The sequence below is a fragment of the Borostomias antarcticus genome (assembly GCF_949987555.1).
Source record: "Borostomias antarcticus genome assembly, chromosome: 6".
Lineage (NCBI taxonomy): Eukaryota > Metazoa > Chordata > Actinopteri > Stomiiformes > Stomiidae > Borostomias > Borostomias antarcticus.
The window spans coordinates 5,682,204-5,699,703 of record NC_140239.1 but is presented as its reverse complement, the minus strand read 5'-3'; the positions used below and the strand labels follow the sequence as shown (position 1 = coordinate 5,699,703).

Genomic DNA, 17,500 nt, shown 5'->3' with positions numbered 1-17,500 from the left:
TCTCTCTCTCTCTCTCTCTCTCTCTCTTTCTGTCACTCTCCATCACTTGCTCTCTCTTTCTCACTCTCTTTCCCCCTCGTCCCTCTTTCTCTCTCCCTCTGCTCTCTCTCTCTCCATCGCTCTCTCTCTCTCTCTCTCTCTCTCCCTCTTTCTGTCACTCTCCATCGCTCCCTCCCTCTTTCTCACTCACTTTCCCCCTCGTCCCTCTTTCTCTCTCCCTCTGCTCTCTCTCCATCGCTCTCTCTCTCTCTCTCTCTCTCCTCTCTCTCCCTCTTTATGTCACTCTCCATCGCTCCCTCCCTCTTGCTCACTCACTTTCCCCCTCGTCCCTCTTTCTCTCTCCCTCTGCTCTCTCTCCATCGCTCTCTCTCTCTCTCCTCTGTCTCTCTCTTTCTGCCCCCCCCCCTCTCTCTCTCCATCTGTTTGAGCAAGTGGCCCTCAGAGCTTAGAAACTGTTACTTACAGCCCAAACGTGTGTATCATTTTCCCAATCGAAACAAGTAACTGAGCGGGTTCGTTTTAATTGCATCTCATTATACCATATGGTGCAAGTTATAACTCTCGCTTTCCATAAAGATGAGGGCAAAGCATGCACAGATTTGTCTTTCTCTATCACACACATACACACGCACACACACACACACACACAAACACAAACACTTGCATTTCACTCCAACGCTCGCCCTGTTTGAATGCATTATTTAAATTCCCAGCTAATTGAGTGTTGAAATGACGGTGTAGGGTGAAGCGGGGGGACTGTCTTCTGGCCTGAACCATCCCTGGCGTGTTCATTACGCTGCTCTGCCTCTTCCGGGGCGGTTCTGCTTCACATGCCCCCCAGGCCCCCGGCGCACCGTACACATCCTCAAACACAAACCAAACGCACCCGGGAAGAGCACTTAACAAGCAGGAGGTTAAAATATGAAAGCAGCACCATGTCTTCTATGAGAAGGATTCTCCCGAGAGGCCTGACCTTACATTAGTCTTTACGCCACCTCTACTTACAGACACACACACGCACGCACACGCACACATACTGTATGCGCAGTACTCTCACACACACTGAGATACACACACAGTCAGAGACACGCAGCCATGAACTCTCACACACATTGACACACACACACACATTAAAAGTGTAGCTTACTGAGCTTGTGTAGACAAATTAGAAGTTGATTTATACAGAATATTAACAAAAGAATTGTTTGGAAAGGTGGATTGTCTTTTAATTTGTACAGGTTGTTATACGAAATGAATATAACGTCTAATATTTTGATTAAGTCTAGAATTGATAATTACTTCCTGCACTCGTGCAAAGTGCTACAATTCAATGAAATGAGTATTCAATCTTTTACGGAAACTAATATGGTCACGGCAAATTAAGCTGCTGTAGTCAAAATGTGTAGTAATTACATGTATGTTAATTACAATGTAGTGCTTTAAAAAAAAAAATCTGTCTTTTTTCAATGACAAGCAATGTGCAGCGGCTGCACGTTGAAAAAACGTTTCTGCTACGCCAAGAACGCAACCCTTGCCGCATTTTTTGGCATTTTGTGCACCTGACATCAATGACAATTTTGTTCTGAAATGATCAACATTTTCAGTGTGTTGGGCAAAGCACAAAAGCATTGCCACATCATACAGATACTGTGTTCCAGTAGTATAAATACATGGATATTTGCATTCTCTGTGCATAAATAAATATTGGTGCATAGCATGCAAACAGCTCAAATTCATGACACGAGATGCACCTGCCTTAATTAGATTTCCAATGTTTAGAATTAATCAACATATCAAGGGTTTGTTTGCCTCAAACTACGGTTTGTGAATTGAATACTCAAACATACTCATCCTATAAACAATCAAGCCAAGATCTTTAAAAAATAAATACCAAAGTGACATTTGGAACTGGGTGAATTTAACTTCACTGATAATCCGTTCCATTTAAAAACACCCTGCACAAGATGGCTACCATGCCCCAAGGCCTGCTTCTCCCCAGGCCCGCTCCTTCCCTCACTACACAAAGGCCCTCACCATGGCGATAACGCCTTCCTGTCAGCCCAGGTACACAGCAGCAGACACCAGAGAGACAGGTGGGGAATCAAACAATTCATACGGTACTGATCAGACAGAGATGACTGGGGAGCTTCTAATCTCTACGGACATCAGTGGAGGAATGGAGCCCGATACACCCACATATACACACACACACACACACACACACACACATATACACACACACACACACATATACACACACACACACATATACACACACACACACATATACACACACACATACACACACACACACACACACACACACACTCCTCTTTATTCTCCTCCTGCTTCTACTCCTCTTCTTCCTCCTCCTCTTGCTCATCTTCTTCTTCGTGCCAACCCTCCATGCAATCACTATGTTATGAAGACGTTAAAAGGGAAGTGTAAAATTGATGAGCATGGTCTGGTAGCTAGGTACACACATACACACACACACACACACACACACACACACACACACACACACACAGTGTGGCGCCAAACAAATAATTTTCTCTTCATTAAGGAGATAACAGACTATTGTTGAGAACAAATGCTATAATTCCATATTGTTCCTTTAGCGGTTTACATTAAATTCATGAGCAATTTCCCTGAACATCCTATCGTCTCTCACTGCCATTGTTATTGTGTCCTGGAAATCCAATTTAGGTTGGAAATAAGCATCAACAGCCTTTTGTAAAACTATTTTTTTGAACAATTGCTTCCTAGGTTTAATTATCATCATTTGGCTGCAATTAATTTCCCTTCCCTCCCCCCAAAAAAAAACACTTTGGCTCGAAGATATATAGAATGGATGGATATGGAATCACTTGAAGACTATCGCAATCTGTAAAAAGGTGTTTTTGTGCCACAGAGAGCAAACGGAAGTAAAGAGAGCCAAGCGAGTGCTGAGGGGTTTGCGCTGTCTGGGGTGAGAAGTAGTCCCCAGAGGGTGGAGGGACACAGACAGACCTAACGTGGCGATTAGGCAGCCGCTGAGGCGGAGCGCTGATGGATACGCCTCACTGGCCTGTCCCGAAACTCCTAGAGGAGAGGCACGTCGCACCGGGAGAGGAGGGGGGGAAGAGGAGGGGAGGGAGAGAGGAGGAGAGGAGAGAAGGGGAGGGAGAGAGGAGGAGGAGGAGGGGAGAGGAGGGGAGGGAGAGAGGAGGAGAGGAGGGGTGGGGAGGGAGAGAGGAGGGGAGGAGAGGAGGGGAGGGAGAGAGGAGGGGAGAAGTGGAGGGGAGGGAGAGAAGGAGGGATGGAGGGGAGAAGAAGGGAGGGGATGGAGAGAGAGGGGGAGGAGAGAAGGAGGGATGGAGGGGTGAAAGAGGGAGGGGGTGGAGAGGGGGAGGAGAGGAGGAGAGGGAGAGAAGGAGGGATGGAGGGGAGAGAGAGGGATGGGGTGGAGAGGAGGGGAGAGAGAGAAGGAGGAGAGGGAGAGAAGGAGGTGAGGGAGAGAAGGAGGGATGGAGGGGAGAGAGGGATGGGGTGGAGAGGAGGGGAGAGAGAGAAGGAGGAGAGGGAGAGAAGGAGGTGAGGGAGAGAAGGAGGGATGGAGGAGAGAGAGAGGGGAGAGAGGAGGGGAGAGAGAGAAGAGGGAGAGAAGGAGGGATGGAGGGATGGAGGGGAGAGAGAGGGATGGGGTGGAGAGGAGGGGAGAGAGAGAAGGAGGAGAGGGAGAGAAGGAGGAGAGGGAGAGAAGGAGGGATGGAGGGGAGAGAGAGGGATGGGGTGGAGAGGAGGGGAGAGAGAGAAGGAGGAGAGGGAGAGAAGGAGGAGAGGGAGAGAAGGAGGGATGGAGGGGAGAGAGAGGGATGGAGTGGGGCGGCGTGGAGGAATGGAGGTGTGAGAGGGTGGGAGGGAGGAGAGTGGCTTTCTGGGAGAGGGGGACATTGGAGAGGAGAGGATGGCGAGGGGTAGCGAGAGGGATGAGGTGGGAGGGAAGAGGGGAGGGGGAGGGAGAGAAGGAGGGATGAGGTGAGAGATGGAGGAGGTGGAGTGAGAAACAGAGGGAGACGTGCCAACATCTAAGAGAGGGGGAGAGAAAATAATGCGGATGGAATAGAGAGAGGAAGAAAGGGGGAGAGATGTGTCACCGTCTGGCAGAAGGAGAGAGGAGACGATGGGGGGGTAGGAGAGACCGGGGCAGCGGAAGGAGAGATGGGAGAGAGAGGGAGACTTGTCACCTGAAGGGAGAGAGCGGGGGGGGGGGGGGGAGAGAGAAAGAGAGAAAAGAAACCAGGAAGTGAGCAAAAATAATAACTCTAGGCTACGTCATTGACTACTGTCAATATATCAGATGGGAGGGTATGAAAAGCATTGTATAAAAGATGCTCCATGAAGCTCACGCTAAGCAGTTATGTACAGCAGTCAGGCCCCGCGTATATCCTCCCTGACCAGTACCCAATCACAGGGAGGAGACTGTATATCCTCCCTGACCAGTACCCAATCACAGGGAGGAGACTGTATATCCTCCCTGACCAGTACCCAATCACAGGGAGGAGACTGTATCTCCTCTCTGACCAGTACCCAATCACAGGGAGGAGACTGTATATCCTCTCTGACCAGTACCCAATCACAGGGAGGAGACTGTATATCCTCCCTGACCAGTACCCAATCACAGGGAGGAGACTGTATATCCTCCCTGACCAGTACCCAATCACAGGGAGGAGACTGTATATCCTCTCTGACCAGTACCCAATCACAGGGAGGAGACTGTATATCCTTCCTGACCAGTACCCAATCACAGGGAGGAGACTGTATATCCTCCCTGACCAGTACCCAATCACAGGGAGGAGACTGTATATCCTCCCTGACCAGTACCCAATCACAGGGAGGAGACTGTATATCCTCCCTGACCAGTACCCAATCACAGGGAGGAGACTGTATATCCTCTCTGACCAGTACCCAATCACAGGGAGGAGACTGTATATCCTCTCTGACCAGTACCCAATCACAGGGAGGAGACTGGATATCCTCTCTGACCAGTACCCAATCACAGGGAGGAGACTGTATATCCTCTCTGACCAGTACCCAATCACAGGGAGGAGACTGGATATCCTCTCTGACCAGTACCCAATCACAGGGAGGAGACTGTATATTCTCTCTGACCAGTACCCAATCACAGTCAATGGTCCAATTACTGGTAAATGTGTTCTTAGACACCTCTATCTCTTCGAGCCCCTGGGAGAGGAGGAGGGAGAGCGAGAGAGAGAGAGAGAGAGACAGAGAGAGGGAGAGGGGGGGAGGGTGGGGTGTGGTGTCGGGAACAGACTTCCTGTTAAACTGTTTATGGTAATTATCGCCTCTCAGAGCATGTTGGCAAACACGGCGACTACATAAACACACACTGTAGATCGTTTCTGTGTTTCTGTGTGTGTGTGTGTGTGTGTGTGTGTGTGTGTGTGTGTGCGCGCGCCGACGGAACGTAAGCTCTGCCGCATTGACATTTTACTCAGTGTTTACATAACCCTCAGGGCATGTGTCTATCGATGTGAACCCTCAACCCTGCCAGCGGCAATTCCTCCGACGCTCCCTTGAAACCCCCTCAACCTTCCTTCAACCTTTCTGCCTTCCCTCAACCTTCCTTCAACCTTCCCTCAACCTTCCCTCAACCTTCCCTCGAGGCTCCCTCAAGGCTCTTTCAACATTCCCTCAGCACGTCCCGGTCTGACGTTTTACATAAACGGTGATGCGCTTTAAATGTCTGCCCTCAAGAGACGAGATGAGACGCCGGCCGACGTCGACAACAAAAAAAAGTCAGGGGATCTCACGGGTAATGGCGCTCTCTTATTGGCCAGCGGTGCGCGCTGTGGTCCAGGGCGACGAGCGTTTGTGTCTGACCCGTGCCTCGTGACCTTCCTGGTGTGTTTTTGATCTGATTACGGAGATGTGAAGATCTTTCCTGCAGGAAATGCAGAAAATATGAAGATATGGTGAAATGTGGAACAAGATGAGACAGTTATAGAGATTTTTTTTTTTTATTATATAAAAAACACCTTTGTTAACAATTCATACTAAGTACTCAAACACGTCCAGGGGCCTCATTTATCAAAGAGCGTGTAAATTCAGGTGTAAAAGAGGGCGTACGACGAAAACGCGGAAAATGCGAAATGTAGCGTACGACGAGAATATTTACACGCTTTTCGGATCTATCAAAAAAGTCGTACGCCATTTCCTGCACGAGAAATCCGAGACTGGCGGGGAAGAGAGCGTACGCGCACGCGCCCCGTGTTCCGCCCTCTCCACGCCGAAATCCAACCATATATGGTCAAAACTATGACAGCGCACAACGTGGATACCCCGGAAGGAACCGACATAATATAGCATGGAGCATTAGGACAGACAAAGACGTTTATGGAAAAACGCGGAAAGAAGAGAAACTTTTCGGAGACGGAGGTGCATGTGCTTGTTGGTGAGGTCCACGCGAGGAAAGAAAATCATCTTCGGAAGGTAAGCTATTTGTACGAGCCTACATTTGTCTGACTGCTCCTACAGTTTAGGTAGCCTACTGTACGTTTCTTGCATCCTGTATGTGGCGTAGGCTACACGGACATGCTGTATTATGTGGCTGTGAGGAAAGCAAACATTCCACACATTCTGTGGTAGGCTATGATTGATTTAGGACCAAAAACAGGGAACGATAACACAGATGACCACTTCATAATGTTAGACCACATGAAACATTTTCCCCTCTGGGAAATTTAGACTCTCATCTAAATCACCCGGTAAATCACACTTAAGCATTTATTTGGCTGCCAACAGAAAAACATATCAATTGAATATGGCTACACAATAAAATGTTTAATGCATAATCAAGTTAACAGACAAACTCAAAGAAAATGACTGAAATTGTTTCTCCAGACTCTGACGTGGGGTGGGACTCAGAGGAGGGGGAGTCTGCAGTGGTCCTTGACCTGACGGTCGTGCCCCCGCCGGTTGCAGCCTCTACATCCAGCGCCACGACCTCCAGTGCCTCCACCTCCAGCGCACCGGCCTCCACCTCCAGTGCCATCTCCAGCGCCTCCGTCTCCGTCTCCACCGCCCACGCCTCCACCTCCGGCTGCCAGCGTCCCTGCCTCAAGGGTCCCTGAGGGCTGGGCTTCCTATCAGACGCTGTGCTGGAGGCTCATGACCCTAGAGGCCCAGAGGGAAATGGCAGAAGGGATTGGGGCAGTTGTGGGGCAGTTGTGCAGCAGTTGGTGGAGGTCACCACACTACACCACCAGAGCCAACAGGACATCCTCACTGCACTTCATTCCCTCACACATGCTGTCACGGACCTCACACTGTCACTCACTACCACACTCACGGACCTCACACAGTCACTCACTACCACACTCAAGGACCTCACACAGTCACTCACTACCACACTCACGGACCTCACACAGTCACTCACTACCACACTCAAGGACCTCACACAGTCACTCACTACCACACTCACGGACCTCACACATTCACTCACAAACGCACTCACACACCTCACACAGTCACCCACCAACAGACAATAAAATGGTAGAAATGTGAACCTTACTTGTTTGTGTCTTCATAGCTGGCGCATGACCTCAGTGTGGGCCCTTTGGCCCCGCTGGTAAACCTCATGACGGGGAGGGGGCTGAGGGCTTGGGTCCTCATTTTGTGGTGGGGTCTTGACTGGTTCTCATTCTTATCAGCTTTGAATATACATCTTGGCAAACATAACAGAATGATGTACAAGGAGGGGACAGATACCTAGTGAAAGTACTATTGGTTGCTAGTAAAAAGACAATAATGAGGGCTTGGTATAAGGTGGAACCCCCAACCAAGGAGCAGTGGTGGGTGTTGTGGAGGAGATTTATGAGATTTATTTATGCATTGAGGATGCAGGAATGAAAGTTTGAAGGGAGATGGGAAAATGGATGGATTATAGAAGGAAGTGTGATGATACCACTAATATTAAAATTGTCATATTTGAGTAAGAAAAAAAAGCTGCATGGATGGAAGTACCCATAAGCTGTTATTGTAAGTTTTTATGTTTTATTGTATTGTCGTTGTATGGATGGAAAATGCTAATAAAGATTAAAGTAAATAAGACAAAGAATATGTATCTTGGCTATGCACACACCAACAAGCCAGCCGTCACGCGCAGCGCCTGCCTCCAGTCTAGTCCCTACCCTGCTGTGCGCCAGGATGAATGAGTCATGCGTGGAGCCAGGCCACCGTGCCACTACACTTGTGATGAGCATGTCGGCGTCACATATGATTTGGGTATTTATAGTGTGCACATTTTAGCGATTCACATAGACGTATTCATTCACTGATGGTGCCCTTATGTGGGTGCAGTCGCCATCGCCGTCATCTCTTTGGAGTTCTATCTCGGCCAGTAGGCCGAGTAGCGCCGGATTCATTTAGGCTCGCATTACGCACAGGAGGACTGTCATTTATATGCTTACCAAACAGCAAACAGGTCCACATGATCACATATTACTGACAATCTAATTGGTCAATTATTGCCGTTTGATGGCATTAGGTGTGTGACATATAGCGCGGAAAGGTTTGGGACAGCGCATAGGTTCAGTTTGGGGAACAAATCCATATTGGACCATTAATGAGCCGGTTAGAGGACACGTCTAATCTTGCATTGCGATATATGTTGGTGCTGAATTGGGCTATTAGCCTACATGATTGTGCGTTCATGAACTGTCGCTCTTATTCTCTCCGTCAAACATAGTAATTCACCGACGCACCACCTGCGTCGCCAGTTCCCCCTGTGTTCAAAAAGGGCGTAGAACACCGTGTAAATCGGTAGGACAAGTTGAGAGGTGTCCTACAAAAGCGCGTAGAAAGGCGACTAAATTTTCGCCCTTTCGGCTTGATAAATCGCAATGTGGGGGGGGGAAATGGCGTACGCCTGAAATCGCGAAAAAGACCGTGTAAGATATGGCGTACCTCAATGATAAATGAGGCCCCAGATATTCACCAAATAGACAACAAGACAGACAACAACAACAACAACAACCACAAAACCAATACACTTTCAAAAATTAACCAGCCGTAACCCCTCCCGCACAGAGCATAACACGCCCCCAACCCCCCATAAATTCATAAAACCAAGTCATTTGTCATCGTGTAAAATTCAAATTCAACTCTCAGGCGAGCAGTCATCAAACCTTAACACATACACACTGGATCAACTGACCCCCCACCCACAATGCAGTTCCTCCTTCCATAGACGGTGATAGAATGAGAGATGGAGAGAGAGAGAGAGAGAGAGAGAGAGACCATACTGATCTCTGTATAGAGACACACTACATACAAACAGAACAGATGCCCTTTAAATACATTTATAAATGTTTGCTAGTGTTTTTGCACACAGTCCACATATATTTGTATTTATATTTTTAAAACTGCCTTATCCACATCTATTTATTGACCTCATCTGTATGTATACACACAGCTCCGTTTACATATCGCTTTTATTCAAGTACTTTATAGTATATTTAACTTTTTCTTCCTCTTTTTCTTTGTGATTTTCTTCCTTGGTAATGTAAACGTATGTTTCCCATGCCAATAAAACCATTTGAACTGCATTGAATTGACTAGAGAGAGAGATGGAGAGAAAGAGGGAAAGAGAGTGAATGAGAGCAATAAAAAATACAGAGGAAGAGAGAGATTGAGTGAGAGAGGGACAGAGAGAGAGAGAGAGAACATGCAGGGCAGCATTATTGCATGCTAATAGTACCATTCTTTAGCCTCTCTGTGGTGGAACGGGCCAGACAGCAGCTCATTCCAGCGAAGGGAAATGAACCCTTATCTGCTCCTCTGAAGATAAGGACGCACGCTGCCTACCTCCTATTCTCTCTCTCTCTCTCTCTCTCTGTGTTTACCTCTCTCTCCCCTCCTCCCTCTCTCTCTCTCTCTCTCTCTCTCTCTGTTTACCTCTCTCTCCCCTCCTCCCTCTCTCTCTCTCTCTCTGTTTACCTCTCTCTCCCCTCCTCCCTCTCTCTCTCTCTGTTTGACTCGCTCTCTCACTCCCCTGCTCTCTCTTTCTCTCTCCGCCATTTTAATATTGATGCTCGTTTAGATTCACAACAACAACAACAACGGTAGCTATGTGGCCCATTATAGGATACATACTTAGGTGATAGTGGCGATAGTAGCTCAGCCCTCCTCTCTGCGTGAGGAGAGAGGGAGGGGAGAGAGAGGAGAGGATGGGAGAGGAGAGAGGCAGAGAGAGAGAGGAGAGGGAGAGGGAGAGGAGATTGAGAGGGAGAGAAAGAGAGATGGAGAGGAGAGGGAGAGGAGATTGAGGGGGGAGAAAGAGAGAGGGGAGGGAGAGGAGAGATTGAGGGGGAGAGAAAGAGAGGCAAGGGAGAGATTGAGGGGGAGAGAGGAGAGAGGGAGAGGAGAGGAGAGCAGACGGAGAACGAGGAGGAGAAGAGATAGGGAGAAGGTGAGGGAGAGAAGGACAGGAGAAAGGCAATGAAGAGGAGAGGGAGAGGAGAATGAGAAGAGAGATGGAGGGGGAGAAGGTGAGGGAGAGGAGAGAGGAGAGATGGGAGGGAGAGGACATGAGAGGGGGAGGAGAGCTGAGGGAGAGGAGAGGCAAAAGAGAGAGGTAGGAGATGAGAGGGAATGAGAGAGGGAGAGGAGAGAGAAAGGGAGGGAGAGGAGAGAGGGAGAGGCTAAGGAGAGGGAGGAGGGAGGTAGAGGAGGGGGAGGAGAGGAGAGGGGATGAGAGAGGGAGAGGAGAGAGGGAGGAGGGAGGGAGAGGAGGGGATGAGAGAGGGCGGGCGTGGAGAGGAGAGGGGATGAGAGAGGATATGAGAGAGGGAGAGGCGAAGGAGAGGGAGGGAGAGGAGGGGGGGGGGAGGAGAGGGGATGAGAGAGGGAGAGGAGAGAGGGCGGGGGAGGAGAGGAGAGGGGATGAGAGAGGGAGAGGAGGGGGATGAGAGGGGATGAGAGAGGGAGAGGAGAGAGGGCGGGAGAGGAGAGGAGAGGGGATGGGAGAGGGAGAGGAGATTGAGGGGGAGAGAAAGAGAGATAGAGAGGAGAGGGAGAGGAGATTGAGGGGGGAGAAAGAGAGAGGGGAGGGAGAGGAGAGATTGAGGGGGAGAGAAAGAGAGGCAAGGGAGAGATTGAGGGGGAGAGAGGAGAGAGGGAGAGGAGAGCAGACGGAGAACGAGGAGGAGAAGAGATAGGGAGAAGGTGAGGGAAAGAAGGAGAGGAGAAAGGCAATGAAGAGGAGAGGGAGAGGAGAATGAGAAGAGAGATGGAGGGGGAGAAGGTGAGGGAGAGGAGAGATGGGAGGGAGAGGACATGAGAGGGGGAGGAGAGCTGAGGGTGAGGAGAGGCAAAGGAGAGAGGTAGGAGATGAGAGGGAATGAGAGAGGGAGAGGAGAGAGAAAGGGAGGGAGAGGAGAGAGGGAGAGGCGAAGGAGAGGGAGGAGGGAGGTAGAGGAGGGAGGTAGAGGAGGGGGAGGAGAGGAGAGGAGAGGGGATGAGAGAGGGAGAGGAGAGAGGGAGGAGGGAGGGAGAGGAGGGGATGAGAGAGGGCGGGGGAGGAGAGGAGAGGAGAGGGGATGAGAGAGGATATGAGAGAGGGAGAGGCGAAAGAGAGGGAGGGAGAGGAGGGGGAGGAGAGGAGAGGGGATGAGAGAGGGAGAGAGAGAAAGGGAGGGAGAGGAGAGAGGGAGAGGTGAAGGAGAGGGAGGAGGGAGGGAGAGGAGAGGGGATGAGAGAGGGAGAGGAGAGAGGGCGGGGGGAGAGGAGAGGGGATGAGAGAGGGAGAGGAGAGAGGGCGGGGGAGGAGAGGAGAGGGGATGAGAGAGGGAGAGGAGGGGGATGAGAGAGGGAGAGGAGAGAGGGCGGGAGAGGAGAGGAGAGGGGATGGGAGAGGGAGAGGAGGGGGAGGAGAGGGGATGAGAGAGGGAGAGGAGATTGAGGGGGAGAGAAAGAGAGATAGAGAGGAGAGGGAGAGGAGATTGAGGGGGGAGAAAGAGAGAGGGGAGGGAGAGGAGAGATTGAGGGGGAGAGAAAGAGAGGCAAGGGAGAGATTGAGGGGGAGAGAGGAGAGAGGGAGAGGAGAGGAGAGCAGACGGAGAACGAGGAGGAGAAGAGATAGGGAGAAGGTGAGGGAGAGAAGGAGAGGAGAAAGGCAATGAAGAGGAGAGGGAGAGGAGAATGAGAAGAGAGATGGAGGGGGAGAAGGTGAGGGAGAGGAGAGAGGAGAGATGGGATGGAGAGGACATGAGAGGGGGAGGAGAGCTGAGGGTGAGGAGAGGCTAAGGAGAGAGGTAGGAGATGAGAGGGAATGAGAGAGGGAGAGGAGAGAGAAAGGGAGGGAGAGGAGAGGAGAGAGGGAGAGGCGAAGGAGAGGGAGGAGGGAGGTAGAGGAGGGGGAGGAGAGGAGAGGGGATGAGAGAGGGAGAGGAGAGAGGGTGGAGGGAGGGAGAGGAGGGGATGAGAGAGGGCGGGGGAGGAGAGGAGAGGGGATGAGAGAGGATATGAGAGAGGGAGAGGCGAAGGAGAGGGAGGGAGAGGAGGGGGAGGAGAGGAGAGGGGATGAGAGAGGGAGAGCGAGAAAGGGAGGGAGAGGAGAGAGGGAGAGGTGAAGGAGAGGGAGGAGGGAGGGAGAGGAGAGGGGATGAGAGAGGGAGAGGAGAGAGGGCGGGGGGAGAGGAGAGGGGATGAGAGAGGGAGAGGAGAGAGGGCGGGGGAGGAGAGGGGATGAGAGAGGGAGAGGAGGGGGATGAGAGGGGATGAGAGAGGGAGAGGAGAGAGGGCGGGAGAGGAGAGGAGAGGGGATGGGAGAGGGAGAGGAGGGGGAGGAGAGGGGATGAGAGAGGGAGAGGAGATTGAGGGGGAGAGAAAGAGAGATAGAGAGGAGAGGGAGAGGAGATTGAGGGGGGAGAAAGAGAGAGGGGAGGGAGAGGAGAGATTGAGGGGGAGAGAAAGAGAGGCAAGGGAGAGATTGAGGGGGAGAGAGGAGAGAGGGAGAGGAGAGGAGAGCAGACGGAGAACGAGGAGGAGAAGAGATAGGGAGAAGGTGAGGGAGAGAAGGAGAGGAGAAAGGCAATGAAGAGGAGAGGGAGAGGAGAATGAGAAGAGAGATGGAGGGGGAGAAGGTGAGGGAGAGGAGAGAGGAGAGATGGGAGGGAGAGGACATGAGAGGGGGATGAGAGCTGAGGGAGAGGAGAGGCAAAGGAGAGAGGTAGGAGATGAGAGGGAATGAGAGAGGGAGAGGAGAGAGAAAGGGAGGGAGAGGAGAGAGGGAGAGGCGAAGGAGAGGGAGGAGGGAGGTAGAGGAGGGGGAGGAGAGGAGAGGGGAGGAGGGAGGGAGAGGAGGGGATGAGAGAGGGCGGGGGAGGAGAGGAGAGGGGATGAGAGAGGATATGAGAGAGGGAGAGGCGAAGGAGAGGGAGGGAGAGGAGGGGGAGGAGAGGAGAGGGGATGAGAGAGGGAGAGAGAGAAAGGGAGGGAGAGGAGAGAGGGAGAGGTGAAGGAGAGGGAGGAGGGAGGGAGAGGAGAGGGGATGAGAGAGGGAGAGGAGAGAGGGCGGGGGGAGAGGAGAGGGGATGAGAGAGGGAGAGGAGAGAGGGCGGGGGAGGAGAGGAGAGGGGATGAGAGAGGGAGAGGAGGGGGATGAGAGGGGATGAGAGAGGGAGAGGAGAGAGGGCGGGAGAGGAGAGGGGATGGGAGAGGGAGAGGAGGGGGAGGAGAGGGGATGAGAGAGGGAGAGGAGAGAGGGCGGGGGAGGAGAGGAGAAGGTGAGCCCGAGGGCACATAGTGAAAAGGTAGCATGGTGAAATGTCCTGACTGACATGTGTCCTTTGTGATGGTGATTGAGGTGTTCCAGCTACACTGCTAAACACTGGCCTGGGGGGACTGGATGGGGGAGTCTAGGCGGAGTGCTTAGCCTAGTGTGTGTGTGTGTGTGTGTGTGTGTGTGTGTGTGTGTGTGTGTGTGTGTGTGTGTGTGTGTGTGTGTGTGTGTGTGCGCGCGCACGGAGGGGACCTCTCTGGCTTTCCAGGCACGTTGGCGCCCTGCCCTTATTGTTTAAACAGTTGTATTTAATGTCTAAGCAGCAGTGAAGGACAGAAGGACATAGGTGTGTGTGTGTGTGTGTGTGTGTGTGTGTGTGTGTGTGTGTGTGTGTGTGTGTGTGTGTAACGTCCCGTAGGCACGCACCCTGCTGTGAGGAGAATGAGTATGGAGGGTGCAAACACAAAACATACCAATATAATACTAACACCCAACATTGGGTATTTACTTCCTTTCACAGAAAGGTTATACTATACAGAAAGTAATCAATAACAATAACCAAACAATAACGACAACAAACAAGGTAAGAACTATAAACCATGAGATGAGTGAGGGGTGTGTCTGTAACATAAAGGTCTTTGAGCTTCCCTATTCACTAACTAGAAACATATAAAACTACTACTACTAGGCCCTCAACACTTAACCTCTTGTAATTTATACACAGAAAGGTGTGACACCCACTCGCCCTGTATAATATAGCATAACAACGGGGTTACCTATGTGATGAGGGGTACAAACATGGGTTTCTTAACCTAGCTCTTCTACACAATGACTGCTGGAGGCGCAGGACAAGGCAACAACTAACAAAACCCCCACACAGAACACTAGTATCCCAGAGAGAACTAAATAGGCCCACAAACAAACCTGGCAACCCTCTCCTGCTTTGCACGCGGAACAGCACCGAATATATAGGCGGCAGGTCTTCTTCTGATTGGATAACAAAGCTGGGTGATGAACGGACACAGGTGGAACATATTATTAGTTGATGGATATAAGAGCAGAACAGAGAACAGAACAGAAACATAGGAGGCCGTAACTGTGTGTGTGTGTGTGTGTGTGTGTGTGTGTGTGTGCGCGCGCGCGTGTGTGTGTGTGTGTGTGTATATATATATGTGTGCGAGTCTCCTTTCCTGCTTGCCTTCCCACACTATCAGTACCGATCGCGGGACAGATAATGTTTTATCGATTAGACATGCTTGAAATTTTACAAGCACTTAGAATAGCCAGCCGCGCTGTAAATCCCCCCTTTATGAGTTTCTGCAATCACGTTTGCTAGTGCTTCCATCAGAGGGAAGCGATACAACGCCGCCGCCGCCAACCGCCTGGGCCTCGGTACGGAGGCTGCCAGAAGGCCGTATATAACAACAGGCTGTTCTACAGACAGGTCCAATCAGAGGCCTGGATGAGCGCATCATCTGGCGCTCCATTAGGGCCGCATCTATCTCTCCCGGGCGGAGCGGCGAGCAGCGGCACCCCGCCATGCGACTGGAAATCAATGGCCGGGCACTTGAGAGGGCCGCGGGTCTTTTTAACCCATTTGAATTAATGATCGGCCGCGGGCGGGTCTCTCGGACAACGCTGCCGATAGTCCCTGACATCCCATAATCAAAGGATTGATAGCCCCCCCGCCCCCCCTCCCCTCCCCTGATCGGACTTCGGTAGGAGACAAGAGAGGAGCCGTCCTGATTGGCCGGGGGCGCCACGGCGAAGCCAGGCGAAAGCTGATAACGCTGAGCTGTATGTGTGTGTGTGTGTGTGTGTGTGTGTGTGCTGCAACATGAAGCGGCAATGTTTTCTTCTTCTTCTTCTTCTTCTTCTTCTTCTTCTTCTTCTTCTTCTTCTTCTTCTTCTTGGGAGAAGGCTGTAGGAACAGGAGGTACCTGTTGTGTAGGAGAGGCCGTCAGGCTGTGTGTGTGTGTGTGTGTGTGAAGCTCCGCAGATTCTAGCTCCACAGCGCAACCTGCAGGAGGACGTGTGTAATAACACAACAGGACAAAAGACGGGCGCTGCGTTGGAGGGACAGAGAGGCAAAGCTAAATTCACTGTTCCTCTCATGAAATCGAATCAAATAAAAATCTCTTTTTGAATCCCAGCGTAAACAGGGAGATTAACACGCTTCCCGTCTGTGTGTTAGAATACCAAGAGAAGCTCTAGTGGGCAGATTTTCGGGAGCCTGATTAGTGAGCCTGTGAAGAGACTCTCAGCTGGAAGCCAGGATGTGACTGGGGTGTTTGTTTGTGTGTGTGTGTGTGTGTGTGTGTGTGTGTGTGTGTGTGTGTGTGTGTGTGTGTGTGTGTGTGTGTGTGTGTGTGTGTGTGTGAGTGAGAGAGAGAGAGAGAGGGGTAAGGGGGTGGGGAGGGGGGTAGAGGGAGAGAGAGGGGAGTGGGGTGGGGGTAGAGGGAGAGAGAGGGGGGAGAGAGGGAGCGAGAGGGATAGAGGGAGAGAGAGGGAGGGGGAGAGAGGGAGCAAGAGGGATAGAGGGAGAGAGGGAGGGGGAGAGAGGGAGCGAGAGGGATAGAGGGAGAGAGAGGGAGGGGGAGAGAGGGAGCGAGAGGGATAGAGGGAGAGAGGGAGGGGGAGGGAGAGAGGGAGGGAGAGGGATAGAGGGAGAGAGGGAGGGGGAGACAGGGAGCAAGAGGGATAGAGGGAGAGAGGGAGGGGGAGAGAGAGAGGGAGAGAGGGAGCGAGAGGGATAGAGGGAGAGAGGGAGGGGGAGAGAGAGAGAGGGAGAGAGGGAGGGGGAGAGAGAGAGAGGGAGGGGGAGAGACAGAGTGGTGAGGGGAGGAAGCGTGGTGTCGCCATGAAGCGGTGCATTTGTGATTTCCTGCTCCTGATTGGAGTGCTCTTTGAGAGAGGGCTGTTTCCGTGCTCCTCAACTGTGACTGTGACGAACAGGACGATAAACCCAGAGAGCCCTGACTTCTCTCCTCCTCCTCCTCTTCCTCCTCTACTACCTCCTCCCCATCCTCTCTCCTTCTCCCCCCCATCCTCCCCTCTTCCTCCTCCTCCTCCTCCTCCTCCTCCTCTACTGCCTCCTCCCCATCCTCCCTCATTCTCCCCATCCTCCCCTCTTCCTCCTCCTCCTCCTCCTCCTCCTACCTCACCCACATCCAGGTTCTAAAGTTCTAAACGTGTAAAACTGAACGCTCGATGCTTACCTGTACAGTGTATTCGATCAGACCACGTTTCAAACGCAAGGACCCTGAGCTAACCGTGACCTGTGACTCTGAGCTAACCGTGACCTGTGACCCTGAGCTAACCGTGACCTGTGACCCTGAGCTAATCGTGACCTGTGACTCTGAGCTAACCGTGACCTGTGACTCCTAACCGTGACCTGTGACTCCTAACCGTGACCTGTGACTCTGAGCTAACCGTGACCTGTGACTCCTAACCGTGACCTGTGACCCTGAGCTAACCGTGACCTGTGACTCCTAACCGTGACCTGTGACTCTGAGCTAACCGTGACCTGTGACCCCGAGCTAACCGTGACCTGTGACCCCGAGCTAACCGTGAACCCTGTGTAACCTGTACCTGTCCCGTCTGTGTTGCAGCTGGCCACCTGGGATCCGGTGCACGGCCTCAACGGGACGCTCACCGACAGGAAGCTGGAGAACAACATGAGGGGCGTGGTCTTGAGGGTGGTGACTGTCCTGG

General features: G+C 51.7%; 1 protein-coding gene across 1 annotated transcript in view; it reads left to right on the top strand.

Moving 5' to 3' along the window:
• The window catches only part of grid2 (glutamate receptor, ionotropic, delta 2), a gene marked incomplete at both ends in the record, with an annotated part of 437,190 nt that overhangs the window by 316,176 nt on the left and 103,514 nt on the right, over positions 1–17,500 (top strand). The window contains one exon of the mRNA XM_084439644.1: positions 17,398–17,499. Within this exon, the coding sequence (XP_084295770.1) occupies positions 17,398–17,499 (102 nt within the window). The remainder of the gene's footprint in view (positions 1–17,397; position 17,500) is intronic.